At 41.5% G+C, this 18,045-nt stretch overlaps 1 protein-coding gene across 4 annotated transcripts in view; it reads left to right on the forward strand.

Moving 5' to 3' along the window:
- The window catches only part of CRIM1 (cysteine rich transmembrane BMP regulator 1), a 241,057-nt gene that overhangs the window by 160,870 nt on the left and 62,142 nt on the right, over window positions 1–18,045 (forward strand). For 3 of the 4 annotated variants that reach the window (XM_084828321.1, XM_084828318.1, XM_084828317.1), the window contains 2 exons: window positions 9,681–9,863; window positions 11,295–11,492. In XM_084828321.1, coding sequence (XP_084684447.1) covers window positions 9,681–9,863; window positions 11,295–11,492 — 381 coding nt within the window. The remainder of the gene's footprint in view (window positions 1–9,680; window positions 9,864–11,294; window positions 11,493–18,045) is intronic. The other variant, XM_084828320.1, reaches the window with a different exon arrangement.

The following is an 18,045-nucleotide window of genomic DNA, read 5'->3' on the forward strand; positions in this document are numbered from 1 at the left end:
AACATGGCTCCTGCAGGCACTATGGAACCCATGAGGCCCTCCAGTGGCACCCATGAAGCTCTCCACTCCCAGCCCCCTTCAAAAAAAAAAAAAGCAAAAACCTTAGAAAATCTTAGGGCAGTTTCTTCCCCTTTCTGGCCTATAGCCTTGGTCTTTCTCTTGCCTCTACCTCTTTGCCTTGCTATTTCTCCCTCCCACCCAGCCTCTAGCTTCACTGTTTCTCTCCCCACCTTCTTACCTTGCTGTTTCTTTCCCCCCTCCCAGCCTCTATTCTTGCTATTTCTCTCCCCTAAACCTCTTTAACTCACTTTTGACAGGCCCCTAGGGCAGCCATTATGGGACTAGTCACATCCTATGTGGGATCCATTTGTGGTGGTGACCACAGCAGTTTATTAAATTCTCACATATGCCCATGAGTGCAAAAAGGTTGGGGACCCCTGAAGTAATTTGTGCTTCAGATTAAATGGTTAAACTACTAATTAAGCGAGTAAATGAGGTAGTTACAGTTAACATTGGATTGAATTATTATTATATTATTTTGTTTACAAAGTATACTTTCACCTGTTCTTTGCACGTAATGTGGAAAGTGGAACATTTTTGTAGAAGAATAACAACAACATTTAAACAGTGAAAACGTGATTTTTCAAAGGATTCTTCAGGAAGGTCAAAAAGTATTATATTTTTCTTAATTCTGTACATTTCTTAACCTATTTTGTTATATGTTGACTTTTACTGGTAAATCATGGCCATATTCCAGATCATCCTCTCTATGTGTACAGCAGGTTTGCTTTAAAAAAAAAAACTCAGGAAGGCTTCTTTGGGAGGGGAGATTTTGACTCGACTTATATAGTCTCCAGGCAATGTGTACAAACCCTTACCCATTCACACATGCCATGAACACCAATCACGTGTGCATGGCCCAAGCAGGTGTGCTGCTGCTGTGCTAATGTTATAAGTGAATGAGCCAGTGACTGTAATAAGTACATTTAAATGTGACCAGGCACATGGAATGCATATTCATTTCAGGGCTTTTCCCATGGCCCACATCTTGTAGCATACCTTAAAAGACCCACTGAGTGATCAGAGGTAGCCAGATAGCACTCTGGATCGCAGCCCATGAAACTAGGAAGAAAGTGGGCCATTAGTTAAAAGTAGTCAACTAAGGGCGCAATCCTATGGGTTTCACCCTGGGTACTCGTAAGCCCCCAAATTCAGAGGCTTACGAGTATCCTACACAGAGAGGCGCCTCCTGGGCTGCATTTTAGCTAGACAGGCAATTTCACCTGTCTAGCGGAGGCTTCAGGGAGGGGGAGGGTGGAAGCTGGGGAGTGATAGGAAAAGGCCAGCAATATTGGCAATTTGGTCTCTAGTTCCTCTGCCTTTTCTAAACCCAGCTTGTACATCTGGCAATTCTCGTTCCATGAATTGCTGGAGTCGACCTTGCAAGATCTTGAGCATTACCTTACTGGCATGTGAAATAAGTGCCACTGTTCGATAGTTTGAACATTCTTTGGTGCTTCCCTTTTTTGGTATGGGGATATAGGTTGATTTTTTCCAATCTGATGGCCATTCTTGTGTTTTCCAAATTTGCTGGCATATGGCATGCATCACCTTGACAGCATCATCTTGCAAGATGACGGATACCGTCCTTTCCTGCTGTCTTTTTATTTGCAACGCTTCTTAAGGCCCATTCAACCTCACTCTTCAAGATGTCTGGTTCTAGCTCACTGACCACATCGTCAGATCTATCCCCGATACTATTATCCCTCCTATACAGATCTTCTGTATATTCTTGCCACCTTTTCTTGATCTATTCTGCTTCTGTTAGGTCCTTGCCATCTTTGTTTTTGATCATACCCATTTTTGCCTGGAATTTACCTTGGATGTTTCTAATTTTCTGGAAGAGGTCTCTTGTCCTTCCTATTCTGTTATCTTCTTCCACTTCCGCGCATTGCTTGTTTAAAAATAATTCCTTATCTCTTCTGCCTAACCTCTGGAATTTTGCATTTAATGGGCATATCTCCCCCATCACTGTTGCCTTTTGCTTTCCTTCTTTCTTGGGCTGCTTCCAGTGTCTCAGCAGACAGCCATCTTGCCTTCTTGGTTTTCTTTTTCTTGGGACGTTTTTTGTTGCCGCCTCCTGAACAGTGTTGCAAACTTCTGTCCATAGTTCTTCCGGGACCCTATCTAATAAATCTAGTCCCTTAAATCTATTCTTCACCTCCACTGCATATTCATTAGGAATATTAGTGAGCTCATATCTGACTGATCTGTGGGTCTTCCCTATTCTCTTTAGTCTGATTCTAATTTGTGCAATAAGAAGTTCATGATCTGAACTACAATCAGCTCCAGGTCTTGTTTTTACCGACTGCATAGATGTCTGCCACCTTTGGCTACAAAGGATGTAGTCAATCTGATTTCGGTGTCGACCGTCTGGTGAAGTCCATGTATAAAGTCATCTCTTAGGTTGTTGGAAGAGAGTGTTTGTTATGCATAGCGAGATGTCTTGGCAAAATTCTATCAGCCTATGTCCTGCTTCATTTTGTTCTCCCAGACCATGCTTGCCTGTAATTCCAGGTGTCATTTGACTACCCACTTTAGCATTCCAGTTTCTTGTAATGAAAATAACATCTTTTTTTGGCGTAGTATCCAGTAGGTGCTGCAGATCCTCATAGAACTGATCTACTTCTGCTTCTTCAGCGTCTGTGGTTGGGGCGTATATTTGGATCACTGTAATGTTAAATGGCTTACCCTGAATTCGAATTGAGATCATTCTGTCATTTTTTGGATGGTATCCAAGCACTGCTTTAGCCACTTTATTATTAATTATGAAGGCTACTCCATTTCTTCTGTGGTCCTCTTGTCCACAGTAGTAGATCTGGTGGTCATCTGATGTGAAGTGGCCCATTCCAGTCCATTTCAGTTCACTGACACCCAAAATGTCTATGTTTAATCTTGACATCTCCCCAATAACCACATCCAATTTGCCCTGGCTCATAGACCTTACATTCCAGGTTCCTATGGTGTGTTGATCTTTAGAACATCGAATTCGTCATTCACCACCAGCACCGTCGGCTGCTAGTTGTCCTTTCGGCTTTGAGCTAGCTGCGTCATCACATCTGGGGCTAGTTGAACTTATCCTCTGTTCCTCCCCAGTAGCATTTTGACCATCTTCCGACCTGGGAGTCCCATCTTCCAATGGGATACTGACATATGTCTGGATGTACTGATCCATTTAGTTTTCATGGCAAGAATACTGGGGTGTGTTGCCGTTTCCTTCCCCAGGGATCGTATTTAGTCTGACCTCTCTGCCATGACCTTCCTGTCTTGGGTGTCCCTTCACGGTTTAGCTCATGATGTCATTGAGGTGCTCAAGCTCCAGCACCACGACAAGGTAACGATCTCCGTGCTGATGGCACCCAGCTCTATTTTTCTGTAATATCTGAATCAGGACAGGCCGTGCATATTCTGAACCAGTGCTTGGATGCAGTGATGGGTTGGATGGGGGCCAAAAAACTGAGACTGAATCCTGACAAGGGTTAGACAGGGTGGCACTCCTTCAGAAAGAACAGGTACGTAGTTTGGAGGTGCTCCTGGATTCACCAATGGGACCCAAGTGGCTTCTGTGGTGAGAATCACCTATTATCAACTATGGTTGGTATGTCAGCTACTGCCTTTCCTGGATAGCAATAGCCTGGCTACTGTAGTCCAAGCATTGGTAACTTCACGTCTAGATTACTGTAATGAGCTTTATGTAGGGCTACCGTTGTGCTTGGTCCAGAAGCTGCAGCTGTACAGAAAGTGGCACCCAGCATGCAGAGTGGAGCGCTAGGTCATGCAAATATTACACCAGTGTTAAAGCAACTGCACTGACTACCTGTTAGCTACCAAGCCAATTACAAGATCTTACTGTTGGCACATAAAGCCCTAAACAGATTTGGACCAGGTTATCTGGCAGATCACCTTCCCAAGTGAAGACCTGTGTGATCATTAAGATCATTGGAGCAGGCTTTGGTGGTTGTAAGATGACCTGCAGATTGCTGTTGCAGCAAACTGGAAGCAGGCCTTCTCCATGGTGGCACCCACCTTATAGAATGACCTCCCCCTGGTATTTGGGAGGTGCCAGCCGTAACATGTTTTAGGCTCCAATTAAAGACAGTTTCATTATGGTGTTGCATTGGTTTTAATGTTTTTATTAATCTTTTATATAAATATTTAAGAATTATTATGTATTTTAATGTATATCATAATGTAATTTAATATATTTAATTTTCTTGTGTACCGCTTAGACATATTTTTTTTAATATGGTAAACGGTATATAAATCTATTTATATATAAAATTTATATATAAAATGTATGAATAAATACATTTAAGGATTTTTTTTATTTTTCTCCTTTTTCTGAAATTTCTGTTTGTTCTGCACTGCTCATTAATGCATGTTAATATAAAATTATACATTTAAAAATCAACATTTCTGAAATTTCAGAGAGCTTCGGCTATTGGGCGGTATAGAAATAAATAAATAAATAAATAAATCAACATAAAGAAACACAATATCCTCTTAGTTGCTATATCCAAAGTCATTAACAGTGCAATCCTATACATATCTACTCAGAAGCATGTCTTACAGTTTTCATTGGTCCTTACTTCCTGGTAAGCCATAGTTTTTAGCGTAACAGTGGTTGTCTAGCTCTAGAAATCCATAGATGTAAGAGATTTAAATAAAAAATAATAAACGGGGGCGGGGGGAGAATGCCCATTTTTAAAAGACCAAAGGAGAAAAGTTGTTTAATGTTAGTTGCAGAAATATGATGTCTATTCAGGCTGATAGTGTAGCATCAGATAAAATAAAATTAAGTCTGTAAAATAAAGCACATTATTTCTATAGAATTTAGCATCTACTAACAATCCTAGCCACAACAGCAGAATTGAAACAGGCAATACATGACATGACAATTAAGCAACAAATATCCCATGAGTACGCTATAGAACTTAGTGAAGTAAAAAGGACTTCCTGCTGATAATCTGCTGAATTAAATACAAAAATGTCAGCCTGGGTTTATAGGAGTCAGAAAACCTTTAGAAATTGTCTCCAAAGAAATGTCAGCTATTTTGTTGCTTTTCTGAAGTCTTCTGAATTCTGACTCTGTTAGAGTAAGGTGTTCTTGCTCTTAACAAACCTTAATTGCCTTTTAAAAACATTTTCTATGTTCCAGTAACTTTACAGATGTAATACGGTTTCTGTTAATTCATCCAGTAGTGCACCATCAAATTCCAGGCATATTCTGTCTCTGCTCATTGACTCTTTTCAGTGTCAATATAAATAGCTGAGCCCTAACAAACTGCAGGCGTACCTGGGAGCCAAGATCATGTATGGTCCAGTGGCAACAACATATGTATGAAACAGCCTGACCAAGAGATGTTGTGATTGCTCTGATCTGTCTTATATACAAATATCTATTAACTACAGAGTTTGTGGATCATGACACTGGTTAGACATACACTTATTTTGAAGGCAGGAATGTAGACCTATACCTTGGTTATATTATAAATATTGTATAAAGTTGGACACTTGGAGCATAGTGAAGTCTTGCATGTACCATTTTAGAAAAAACTATGGTATGTGAATTGTTAGAGGTATTCTCTGCCCTTCTCCCTGCTGCTGTGTTCTGGTGCCCTCTCCCCATTCCTCTTCAAAAAAATGTGGAATTGTGAATTTCAGGTTTTTCACTGTACAGATGGTGAAGGGGGTGTATGTATCCAAGCCTGACAGTGCAATCTTTTGCATGCTCAGAAGTTAGTAAGTTAGAAGTCTTACTCAGGTGAATGGGACTTGCTTCTAAATAAGTGTATATAGGCTTGCGGCCTCTGATCTGCTTCCAGCCTCAGTATGCAAAGAAAATGGAGAAGTGGTGGGGTGGGGAATTATCATCTGAACATGACCAAAGTCTGACCCAAGAGGCAGAATAGTGTATGTGTGCGCATGCATGTGCATACATGCACACATTCTCATTATGGATAACGATGCTGATTTTCAATCCTTTGATAACTTACTGAAATACAGGGACATGTGAGCTATGGAAAATAGGGCCAGGGAAAATTAGTCATAGGAAAGTTTTCAAGTACATCTCCACCCTAGTAATTTGCTCTTGTGGGATAGCTAAGATGATACATTATTTAGCATTCTGAATTGAGATCGTGTGAGGCAGGCTGGTGGAAGGATAGTGATTCATTGCATCAAAATCCCCATGACTTCTAACTGGTTATCAACCTAACTTTCTGCTAACACAATACGTCGGGGCTGATTTTTTCATATAATCATACTTACCATTTAGGCAGTGTTAGAATACATGTTTTGTATGCAGAAGATCCCAGGTTCAGTCCCCAGCATCTCTAGGCAGATTTGAGAAAGACCCCAGTCTGAAACTCTGTAGAACCATGTTAATCAATGTAAAGATTGCTGAGTCAGAGGACTAATAGTCTGACTGAATATAAGGTAGCGTCATATGTTCATATAGCACTTTAGAGTCTTCAAAGTACTGAATATACATTATCTTAATAGTTCTTACAACAACTCTATAAGGTAGGTCAGTATTATTTTTCCTGTATTACAAAGGGAGAAGCTGGGACCAAGACACAGCATGGCTTGATGAAAGCCACTTTGAACTGCAAACTTCTGAAATCACTTTTGAGTCACCCTCTTAGGGCCAAACTACACATGATTTTAAAATTTGGTTTCACGTTGCAGACCTCCTTTTTAATCTGCAAATGCCAACTGCTGGGAACCCTGATCAGGTTTGGGAACACAGCAGTTGGAGAGGAGGAGCTTAATCCTTTCCCTCTGCCGTATCGCTGACAAAAAGTGCCCCACTGAGGCTTCTGTTGGCATCAAGAGGGACATTCCTATTCGCTTCCCTCCCAATGCAAATAGCTTTAGGGTGGCAATTTTTCTAAGGACCGTTGAGGTGGGTAAGTTTAAACTCTCTCTACCTGCTATGGTGATCCTGATTGTCCCCAGCCCAAGTTGCTATTTGCAGCTTTAAAAGGATGTGTTTGACGTCACGTGTAGTTTGGCTCTTAACAACTAGATGTTAACACTAGCTTCCAGTAAGAATAAACAATAATGAATAGTTCTTAAGCAATCAGTGAATGAACTTGTAAAGTAACGGCTTTATTATTATTTATTACATTTCTATACCACCCCATAGCTGAAGCTCTCTGGGCAGTTTACAGAAGTTATTGAGCCACACAGGGTACATATGGATTGATTTATTCTTTAATAGTTTGACATGCCACCTTAAATATAAATATTTCCAGGATGGTTCACAAAAATATAGAGATGTAAAATTGGGGATAATTGAGCCAACCAAGAGTTAGAGATGTTTGGTTTCTACAGAACCCTTATTCTGGCATAAGTAAGTACTTGTAGTACAAAAGGGTATAATAAGTTCAAGCATAACCCATTTGGCTCAGAGAGAGGGCAAGAATGGCTCTTAAATTGTTCTCTCTGATTCTATGGCTCTATTTCTGTGGGACAAGCACAGTCATGAGCATTTTGATTTAGGCTGTATACAGAGCTGTTTACTTACACAGCCTGAGTGTTTTCCCTGCTTTTTGAAATGGAGAGCCAGATGTGCTGAAAGTCGGAGTTATGTTCAAGATAAATGGCTGTTTCCTTTATATAATGGTGGGGTTGATACACCAGTCTTCCTCCTGTTCTTCAGTCACTGTCATTCTTTTTATAGCTCTAGAAGTGCAGAGAACCCCCTGAAGTATGCAGCTGCCAGTCAGAAAAAAAGATCCTTCATTTGCTTTCATAGTAGACTCTTGGATTAATAGGCATATTGCCACATACCCTGCCCAGTGCTGAAAGTGGATTAATAGGCAAATTGCCACATACTCTGCCCAGTGCTGAAAGTGGTCTGTTTTATCTAAATGTTTTGAAAGAAAGACAAGGAATATGGTTATGATCCAGCAGGAATTATTTGCTCTAACAAATAAAAATTAGGTTTGCCCTTCTTGGTACAATTTTAAAATAGTTGAAGTTACATTAACAGGACTCATGCACAGCAGAATTTGGATATTAGTCACTTTATTTACAGTCAACAGACCATTAATACATCATGTTAAATACCAACATTTTAATAAAAATACATGTTAGTAGAAATGGAAGGATACAGAATCTGTGAGAATACCAATCAATAAATTTAAAAGAAATTATCAAACTGTCATGAATGACCTAGTGAAAACAGCCAGATTCAGAAATTTAGCCACTTGCTCAGTAATTGACTTATTGGTGCCCTGGAGTAAACTAATCATAACTCAAGAGAGCGACCCAGGAAGAACAGTGTAATAGAATATATTAAGTCTTTTCCTGGCCTCTTGGTAATAACTACAGTGGAATAAAACATACAAGATGGACTCCACTTCGACATTGTTACAGGAGCAGCATCTGTTACTCATTGAGCTTTTGTTATGTCTGCCCTCTAATAGTTGGGAGGGGAGAACATTAAACCTTGCTAAGGAGAATGCCTTCCTATATTTAGGGATAGTTACCCATCTTGTGTAGGGCATTCCATCTTTACAATGGAGACCTGATAGACCCATAACTGAGGGGAACATGGTCCCCACGCACTCCTTGGAGCTCCTGAAGGTCTATGTCTGGTAATCTCTGTTTAACAGTCAATTTGGCACTTTCTAAGTACATAGATAACAAATAAGAGATATAAGATAATTTGGCATAAGAGACCTATTGTGGTGACCTTTTGCACAGCTTTCATCCAAGGATATTCAAATCTGACAATACCTTGGAAGCCAGAGAATTGGGAGTAAGCACAAGTCAAAAGCAGAGCTAACAGTACATCAAATAGATCCATCCAAGCATTTTAAGGAATTCAGCCCAGCCTCCAGATTAAGGGCATCCCCAGCAACGTGCCTGAGAACACCAAATATTAACCTAAGGAAGTAGGATTGAATTCCTTCAAGAGAACTCTTGGAATAAGGAAACCAGATTAGTGCCCCCAAACAGGATCTGAGAGACAATTTTGGCTTTGAAAACCCGGATGGCTGCTGGTAAAAATTTCTCACCCTTCATGAAAAAGAAACAGGTTATCACTTCCACATTTTGTTCAGTTTTTATCCTTGGCATATTTTTCCTGTACTCTCCGACTTACAGCTTGGATTTGGATATTTATAAATAGTGGGTTGTATCCAGTGGTAGCTGTGCCTTGTTGAAAAGTGCTTCCACTTGCACAAGTTGGGGTACCAAATTTTCGCTGATCCCCCATAGCAACTTAAGCCCCACATCTGCAAAATCTGTTTTCTGTGGGTTAGAGGGATCCTCCTGAACAGAATAGAATATGACATGTATGGCTCCAGTAGGTGTGGTGGGCAGGGATCTGCAAAAATCAGGTGCCTCAACTTGTGGAAGTACTCTCCTCCAAGGCAAAAGCCATAATTAGATACACTAGAATTAGATTAGACAACCTGGTTTATAGTAATTACACTGTAATAACATTACAGAAACTGTAAGCAAAAATCCAGATTATAACATTTTTGAATGAAGCCTATGAAATTAGGAGTAGATAAACTCATGAGAATTTCAGGAACTGGTTTTTTAAGCTTTTTATAGCCAAACAGCCCCATTAAAAGTACTTTTTTCCTGTTTGCTACTTTCAGAAGCAAAGCCAGCCTGTATATTTAATAGTGTGGAATATTATGATGGAGATATATTTCGAATGGACGCTTGCCGGTTTTGTCGATGCCAAGGTGGTGTGTCTATTTGTTTCTCAGCACAGTGTGGTGAGCTACATTGTGACAGATATTATGTGCCAGAAGGAGAGTGCTGTCCAGTATGTGAAGGTCAGTTTCTTTCTCAGTTGCCATTTGCATTTAGTTTAAAAGTATATGGATTTTAGTCTTAAAACTTAAATATGGTGTATTGTAGTAATAGCTCAAAATACTTGCAAAAGAAACTTGAAATTGTGCCAGCCTATCATGATGTCATTCATGTCTTTGACAACACACAAGTTTAATTAATAATGGAAATCTTATTCTATTTCATAGAATCTCTGTTGCTCATATATCCCCTTCAAGGATAGTATTTCCGCCAATTTCCCATTAAAATTAGAATACAACAGATAGTGTACTATATAAATATAATTAATTGTTGATAACATTTCAAAAAGTTAATTTTCATTTTCTGACACTTTTAAAACTGCAACCTTGCTATTATATGACTATCAATGTGGTCTTATAATATTTTACTTTTAATCTTGCCCTGTTACTGACCGCATTCATACATCACCAAACGCGTGGTTTGTTGGCCTACCCAGGGTTTGTCTGGCAGATGTTCGATGAAACTGCAGTTTGTTCTCTCGATCCGTAGGTTGTTATTCCCCCACCTTCTTCACCTGCTCCCTTCCCATACCCCGAATACCTTTGTGGCGCTGTTGTACTGGCAGGACTTAAATGTGTCAGGTGCCTGCTTACCATTGGTCTGTATTACGCACGGGCATGGAAGATTCATTGACTCGTAGTAGTGACCCAGCACTACTCGTAGCTTACTGAAGAAAAACTCCCTTCCCCCATCTCTAGCCAAAGCACTGGAAATTCTTCTTTCAGAGAATCTTAACCTCTGGAGATTGGGTAGTTGGTGTGAGCACTTTGCAGAAGAGAGAAATGTGTTTTGGGGATTACTTTTCATAAGTCTAAATTTCTGACCTCTGCAGGGTGGGGTGAAAAGAGCTTGGTCCATGCAGTTTGGCAATGAGGTGCCTCGCTCCCCCAGCACTGAGCTGCTGGTGAGAGTGGGGAGCAGATCTGCCTGGCTTGTGCTGCCAGGCAGATTTCACCATTAGTGTTAGCTCAAGCAAAGGGCAAAGCAAGAGTGCTTTGTTGTTGTTTTTACTGCTCTTACCTACCCCCTCTGTCGCCTGGCAAAACAACCCATGAACAACCCACGGTTGCAAATTCACATGTAATGACGGCTCACAGTTTAAACAACTCAGAGTTCACAACCCAACAACAAACCATGTTGGGCTCTCTTTCTGGGTTGTTCATAGTTACCAAAACATGGTTAACAAACTATAATTAGCATGGCCAAGTTTACATATCATGACATCCCAGAATTCAACAACCCATACCATGGGTTAGCATTATGTGCAAAGCAGGTGACTGTCGGATTTTTCAAAGCACTGTATTATCAACATAACATCAATATATTAAGTACTTCAGATGAATTAAACCATTCCAGTTTTTCTTAGTGTTTGTTTGTTTGTTTGTTTGTTTTAGATTCCATTTCTCCAGTTAGTAACCCCGCTGGCTGCTATGCTAATGGCCAGATTCAAGCACATGGTGATCGCTGGAGGGAAGATGACTGCACATTTTGCCAGTGTATCAATGGGGAATCTCATTGTGTTGCTACAGCCTGTGGACAGAGCTGCTTGAATCCTGTAAAAGTGCCTGGGGAGTGCTGCCCAATGTGTGAAGGTCAGACATGGAAAAATCAAATGTTTTTGTTTGGGTTTTTTGCATGAAAAATATTATTAGCATTATTTACAGAAATTGTGGTTTTGCTGTTTCTTGAAACAAAAAATAACTTGCCTTATATAACAAAGGAAATGCTTGTGATGTTCCCTCAACCTTCTCAGCAGTACTGAGAATTTGGTATTGCAGTTTGTATTGTTGCTATGCTGAGTTTTTGTAAGGCATGATTATCACTGCAAAAGACAGTCTTGTGAAAAATCTTTAAGTAGTTTGAGCATTCTTTCACACTTTTTTGCACCGCAACCGATTTTCTTCCAATATGCTGGTGCTTCAGAACCATTTTTATTTTATTTTTACTTAGAAGGTTTCTTTACGGCATGATCCAAGCTGTGCATGGATCATATAGTGAATATGATGACATCACAACATCACGTTGCCAGTCAGATTTGACTACCTTATTTGAGGGCAAATGAAGCCTTCCCATTGTCCTCATTCTTAATTGGTGGAAGACACAACTGGACCAATTCTCTCTGTGCTGGTAGCTTCATTGCTCACCAGCGTTGGCTGCAAGACCTCTGTCCTCAGTTCAGTTACCCATCCTCATCCCTATTCTTCTCCAAATAATTTTCTAAGCCCAAATAGTTTTGGATGATGGACCAATGGCCCATTTGCCTTGGCAATGGGGACACATTTGTTCTTCTCTGTGATATCCGGCCCCTTCTGAATAGTAGCCAATCAGGTTTGACTGACAACACATAAGGGCAAACAAAGCCCTCCCATTGCCCTAACTCTAAATGGGAGGGAGGGGGAACACATTCCTGTTGCCCGTGTAACTGGCCTCATGCTCCCTTCTTGCTATGCTGTGCTAGCAGTTTTGCACCCTTTCTCACAGGAGTACAAAAAAACACCACAAGAACTGCATTTCAAGGTGGGGGAGGGTGAAAATACTCATGAAATTTGCTTCTCATTTCAGCTGAGTGATACTTTATTCATCATTGAATAGGGGCAAAAAATCAGTAGCCTTTGATTTTGGTAATTTACTGGATCAAAGAGGGGGAAAGCACATAAAATAAGATCTCTGTTAGGCACAGAACTATGGGTAAGAAAAATCAGTGGTCAGCACTAAGCCATAATCATCTGAGCATACAGTGTGAGTTCTTTCAGCATTGGGACTGAAGTGGGTTGGAGTGCTGCAACAGATCCACAGGAAGGTCAATACAGAGAGAGTCAGTTGCAAGCAAGAGACTGCAGAATTTATCCCAGGGGGCAGAGGTGGTGGAGGAAGGAGAAAGGCAGGATAGTTAATAGGAAAGCTAGCAGACTAGGAAAGGAGCAGGCACGCAGGAAGATAAAGGAGAAACAAGAAGACTACCTGGAAAAGACACTTTGAACACAACTGGGTGATCACAGTGTTTCCCCTGTTTTTGTTTTTACTTTTTCAAGACGTTCTTTTTCAAGTTTTTCAAGACACTCTGCAGTGTCATGCCTGGGTTTTAAACTTCATTTCACTCAAGGTGTTCAAAATTCTAAGGGGCCCAATGTATGTTACTCTGGTAAGAGGCCAAGAGCGTTTCACACTCTTAGACGCCTCTGCTTGATTTATCTCTCGGTGTCCATGACTTAGAGTGCAATCCTGTGCATGTTTAGACAGAAAAAAGTCCTACAACTCCAATTGACTGGAGCATGCTGGGAGTTGTAGGACTTTTTTTAAAACACGCATGGGATTGCACCCAGAGGGAGCAATCCTTTGGCCTCTAGACAGTGGCTAGATGGCCATAGGATATGCTGTTTTCCAGGAACCAACCTCGGAGCCTGTGCTCTGAGGTCAGTTCCTGGAAAACTAACCTCCCCCCACATCCGTGCTGCCTCGGAGGCAGCGCAGAGAAGCCCCGTCCTCCGCGCTCAGAAGAGGAGTGTGGAGGAGCTGAAAAGGGGTGGGGCTTTTCAGCTCCACTGAAAAGGGTGGGGCTGGGGGCGTTCCGGGGCGGGGAGAGCAGATCTGCCAGTATGACAGTGTCGTACAGCAGCCTCCTCTCCCGCTCGGCCCCCCGCAGCTAGACAGATGAAAACGTCTGTCTAGCAGGAAAGCAGGGCAGGAGAGGTGCGGAGGGAACAATTCCCCGCCCCACCCCCCCCGTGCTTCTTCTGCCTTGCTTTGGATAGGCGGTCGCCTCTGAGTTCAGAGGCGGCCACCTATCTAGATAGGATAGGTTACTTTGATTTCACAGATGGGCAGGCCTTCCTTGGCCAAATGCGTAGGGAAAATTTAAAGTTTTAGAATTGAATTACATAGTAAAAGAGCATCTTTTATGAAAATTTCTGCATTTATGGCACTTTGCCACGAACTCTAAAATTACACCCTTCAAATGCAGATCAGTCATGTGATTTCAGAGGCTTTTGCTGGAAAAGGGCAGACAATACTTAGAATCACAGAATAGTAGGGTTGGGAGGGGCCTACAAGCCCATCGAGTCCAACCCCCTGCTCAATGCAGGAATCCAAGTCAGAGCATCCCCGACAGATGGCTGCCCCCCCTCATCTTGAATGCCTCCGGTGTGGGAGAGCCCACCACCTCCCTAGGTAATTGCTTCCATTGTCGTATTGCTCTAACAGTCGGGAAGTTTTTCCTGATGTTCAGCTGGAATCTGGCTTCCTGTAACTTCAGCCCATTATTCCATGTCCTGCACTCTGGGATGATGGAGAAGAGATCCTGGCCTTCCTCTCTGTGACAATCTTTCAAGGACTTGAAGAGCACTATCATATTTCCCCTCAGCCTTCTCTTCTCAAGGCTAAACATGCCCAGTTCTTTCAGTCTCTCTTCATAGGGCTTTGTTTCCAGTCCCCTGATCATCTTTGTTGCCCTCCTCTGAACCCTCTCCAGTTTGTCTGCATCTTTCCTAAAGTGCGGTGCCCAGAACTGGACACAGTACTCCAGATGAGGCCTAACCAGTGCTGAGTAGAGGGGAACTAGTATTTCCCAGGATTTGGAAGCGATGCTTCTATGAATGTGGCCCCAAATAGCATTTACCTTTTTTTGCAGCCACATCACATTGTTGGCTCATATTCAGCTTGTGATTGACAACAATTCCAAGATCCTTGTCGCTTGTAGTGTTGTTGAGCCACGTATCCCCCATCTTGTAACTATGCTTTTGGTTTCTTTTTCCGAGGTGCAGAACTTGGCATTTATCCCTATTACATGTCATTCTGTTGTTTTCTTCCCAGCGCTCCAGCCTATCAAGATCACATTGAATTTTGTTTCTGTCTTCTGAAGTATTAGCTCTCCCACCCAATTTTGTGTCATCTGCAAATTTGATCAGCATTCCCTGCACCTCCTCCTCCAAGTCATTAATACAAACGTTGAAGAGCACTGGGCCCAGGACTGAGCCCTGGGGTACCCCGCTCGTTACCTCTCCCCAGTTTGAGAAGATCCCATTGATGAGCACTCTTAGAGTCCGATTCCCTAGCCAACTGTGGATCCACCTGATCGTTGTTTCATCTAGCCCACTTTGAGCTAGTTTGTTCATCAGGATATCATGGGGCACTTTGTCGAAAGCTTTGCTGAAGTCAAGGTATGTTATGTACACAGCATTCCCACAGTCCACAAGGGAGGTTACTTGATCAAAAAATGAGATCAGATTTGTCTGGCAGGATTTGTTCTTGACAAATCCACATTGGCTTCGAGTAATCACTGCATTGTTTTCAAGGTGCTTACAGATGGATTGCTTTATCATCTGCTCCAGAATTTTCCCAGTGATTGATGTCAGACTGACTGGTCTATAGTTCCCAGGTTCCTCCTTTCTGAAGATAGGGACAACATTAGCCCTCCCCCAGTCATCTGGCATTTCACCCATCCTCCATGATTTCTCAAAGAGAATAGACAGTGGTTCTGAGAGTTCTTCTGCCAGTTCCTTTATTACTCTAGGGTGCAGTTCATCTGGCCCTGGAGATTTGAACTCATTCAAAGTAATTAGGTTTTCCTTGACCAGATGTCTATCGATCTCAAGCTGCAATCCTGCCCTTTCAGCCTGTACTTTGCCTTTGCCAGGGGGCGTGGGGGGGTGTCATAGGCCCTCTTTCGGGAGAAGACTGAGCCAAAGTAGGAATTGAGCACTTCTGCCTTTTCTTTGTCATCTGTTATCATTTTGCCATCCTAATTTAATAAGCTGAACCACTATTTCTTTCCTCTGTCTTTTACTATGCACATAGCTGAAGAAAGCTTTTTTGTTGCTTTTAGCCTCCCTCGCTAACCACATCTCGTTCTCAGCTTTAGCCTTCCTGACACCATCCCTGCAATTCTGTGCTACCTGCCTATACTCTTCCTTTGTAGCTTGGCCTTCCTTGCACGTCCTATATGTGTCCTTTTTTGTTCTCCGGTCATCTCTAAGCTTTTTGTGAAGCTTCACTGGCTTCTTCTGTTGTCTTCCACCTTTTCTTCTTGTTGGAATTTTTTGTAATTGTGCCTTGAGAATTTCCTTTTTTAAAAGCTCCCACCCATCTTGGACTCCTTTTCTCGTTAGAGTCGCTTGCCATGGGACATCACTTATCATTGTTCCGAGTTTATTAAAATGAGCTTTCCTAAAATCCAGGGTACACATTTGGCTACATTCGGCTTTTGCTTCCTTTAGAACCAAGAACTCAAGTATAACATGGTCTCTTTCCCCCAGAGTTCCTGTAACTGCTACTTTATCCATGAAGTCATCTCTGTTGGTTAGGATCAAGTCAAGGATAGCCAATCCTCTAGTTCCTTCCTCTACTTTCTGTAGGAGGAAGTTATCCTCCACAAAAGTCAAGAATTTCTTGGAGGGGCCATGTTTTGCAGAATTTGTCTCCCAACAAATATCAGGGAAATTGAAGCCCCCCATTACTACTACATCATGATTCCTTGAATCATGGCTTATTTGCTTTTCAAAAGTTTTATCCTCATCTTCTCCTTGATTGGGTGGCCGGTAGTAGACTCCAACCACCAGGTTGCTTTCATTCTTTGCTCCATTTATTTTAACGCAGATGCTGTCGATGGGGCCACCAAGCTCATCCTCCTGTTTTTCTGTGCAGAGATATGTGTTTTTAACATATAGTGCAAACCCACCTCCCTTTCTGTTCCTCCTGTTCTTATATCATATGTAGCCATAACAGTCCAACAGTTTGGAAATTCCCTTAATGATCTACCTCTTGTGAAGGTGGTAAATCTTCATCGCCCTTCATATGAAAAACTGAGATTATGAAGTGGTGGTTTTTTAATAATTGGAATGAACTATTTGTAGATTTTCCATACCCAGGTCTATTCCGAGGAAAGTTTTCAAGGTACTTTCTCTGCCTCTCTTATTTTTTTTTCTGTCTCGTTTGTGAATTCCTTACTTTTATTTATTCTGTAAAGTTTTAATTAAAAGGTAAAGCCAAGTAATGCAACCCTAAAACACTTTGTTAGGTAGATGATTTGTTGTTGTTACATTAGGAATTTGGGCACCAGGAAGGAAATTCTCTTGCACTGAACTTGGAGCTGGTATTTTTCATGTAATGAACCCGAAGAAAAGAAAAGCTGTCTGGAATGCTAACTATGAGGATGGAAAACATTTAGTCACCCTTGGAATGATATGAATGTTTTTCCAGGAAGCTTAAGTAAACACATATTCTGCAGCTCAGGAGGCAGTATTTAACTTGTTTTGGAAGACAGACAATGTTCCACAAAGAACATGGAAGTTTAAAAGGTTCATTAAGGAACAGGTTTGTCAGGAGCAAAACAAACTATTTTATTTGAACAGCTAAATATTGACGTCGCTGCGTGCTTCTGTGCATTTGAGTCTACTTTTAACATTGTATTAAATAATAAAATTGACATTTTAAAGGAACATTTGCTACTGTGGCTTAGATCTGAAGGTGCCCTGTGTGAACAGAGGACACTTCTACTTGCACAAGGAGGTCCCCCAATTTTTCCAGTTTCCTGCTTCCTGCTGCACACCCACACGTATGTCACCATGCCGTTCTAGAGGGTCCACCAAGTCTCAGGAGTGCGGGGGCGGGGGCACTGGGAAGGGGGAAGTGAGCAGAACCTTGCTCCTGGAAGTTAGGATCCGTATACACATGTCTTAAACTCAAGCAGTACAAGATTGAGACATGGATTGCTGTTATATTAATTTCAAACCACTGTAATTACTATGCTTAGATTTCTCATTTCCCAAAAGATTATTGTACATTTTCATGATTTCTGACTACCTATACTAAGACCCATTCTATTATTTTTCTTCTTGTGCATAGGTAGAACTGTTGTTAGAGGATGCAAAGCATAGTGGAATTTTTAACTTTCCACATGTTTCCAAATGTGTACATCTGCACATGTTCATCTCCTCCATATGCAGTATTTGCTGGCCAGACTGTGAAAAGTACCATTAAAACTTATAGAGAGAGGAATGCAGTATACTAGGTTTGATCCTTTTGAGACCTGCAATCTCAAGGAAACACCCAAATTCCTGCACACAGAGACAAGGTACTACAGAAGAGAAAGCACAGAAGACTTCCTGGGAAATTCAGGCTTCAGTACTTTGTAGCATCATAGCTATGCCT

Source organism: Heloderma suspectum, chromosome 1, assembly GCF_057233095.1.
Source record: "Heloderma suspectum isolate Gila_16-S chromosome 1, 16-S_ref, whole genome shotgun sequence".
NCBI classification, from domain to species: Eukaryota; Metazoa; Chordata; class Lepidosauria; order Squamata; family Helodermatidae; genus Heloderma; species Heloderma suspectum.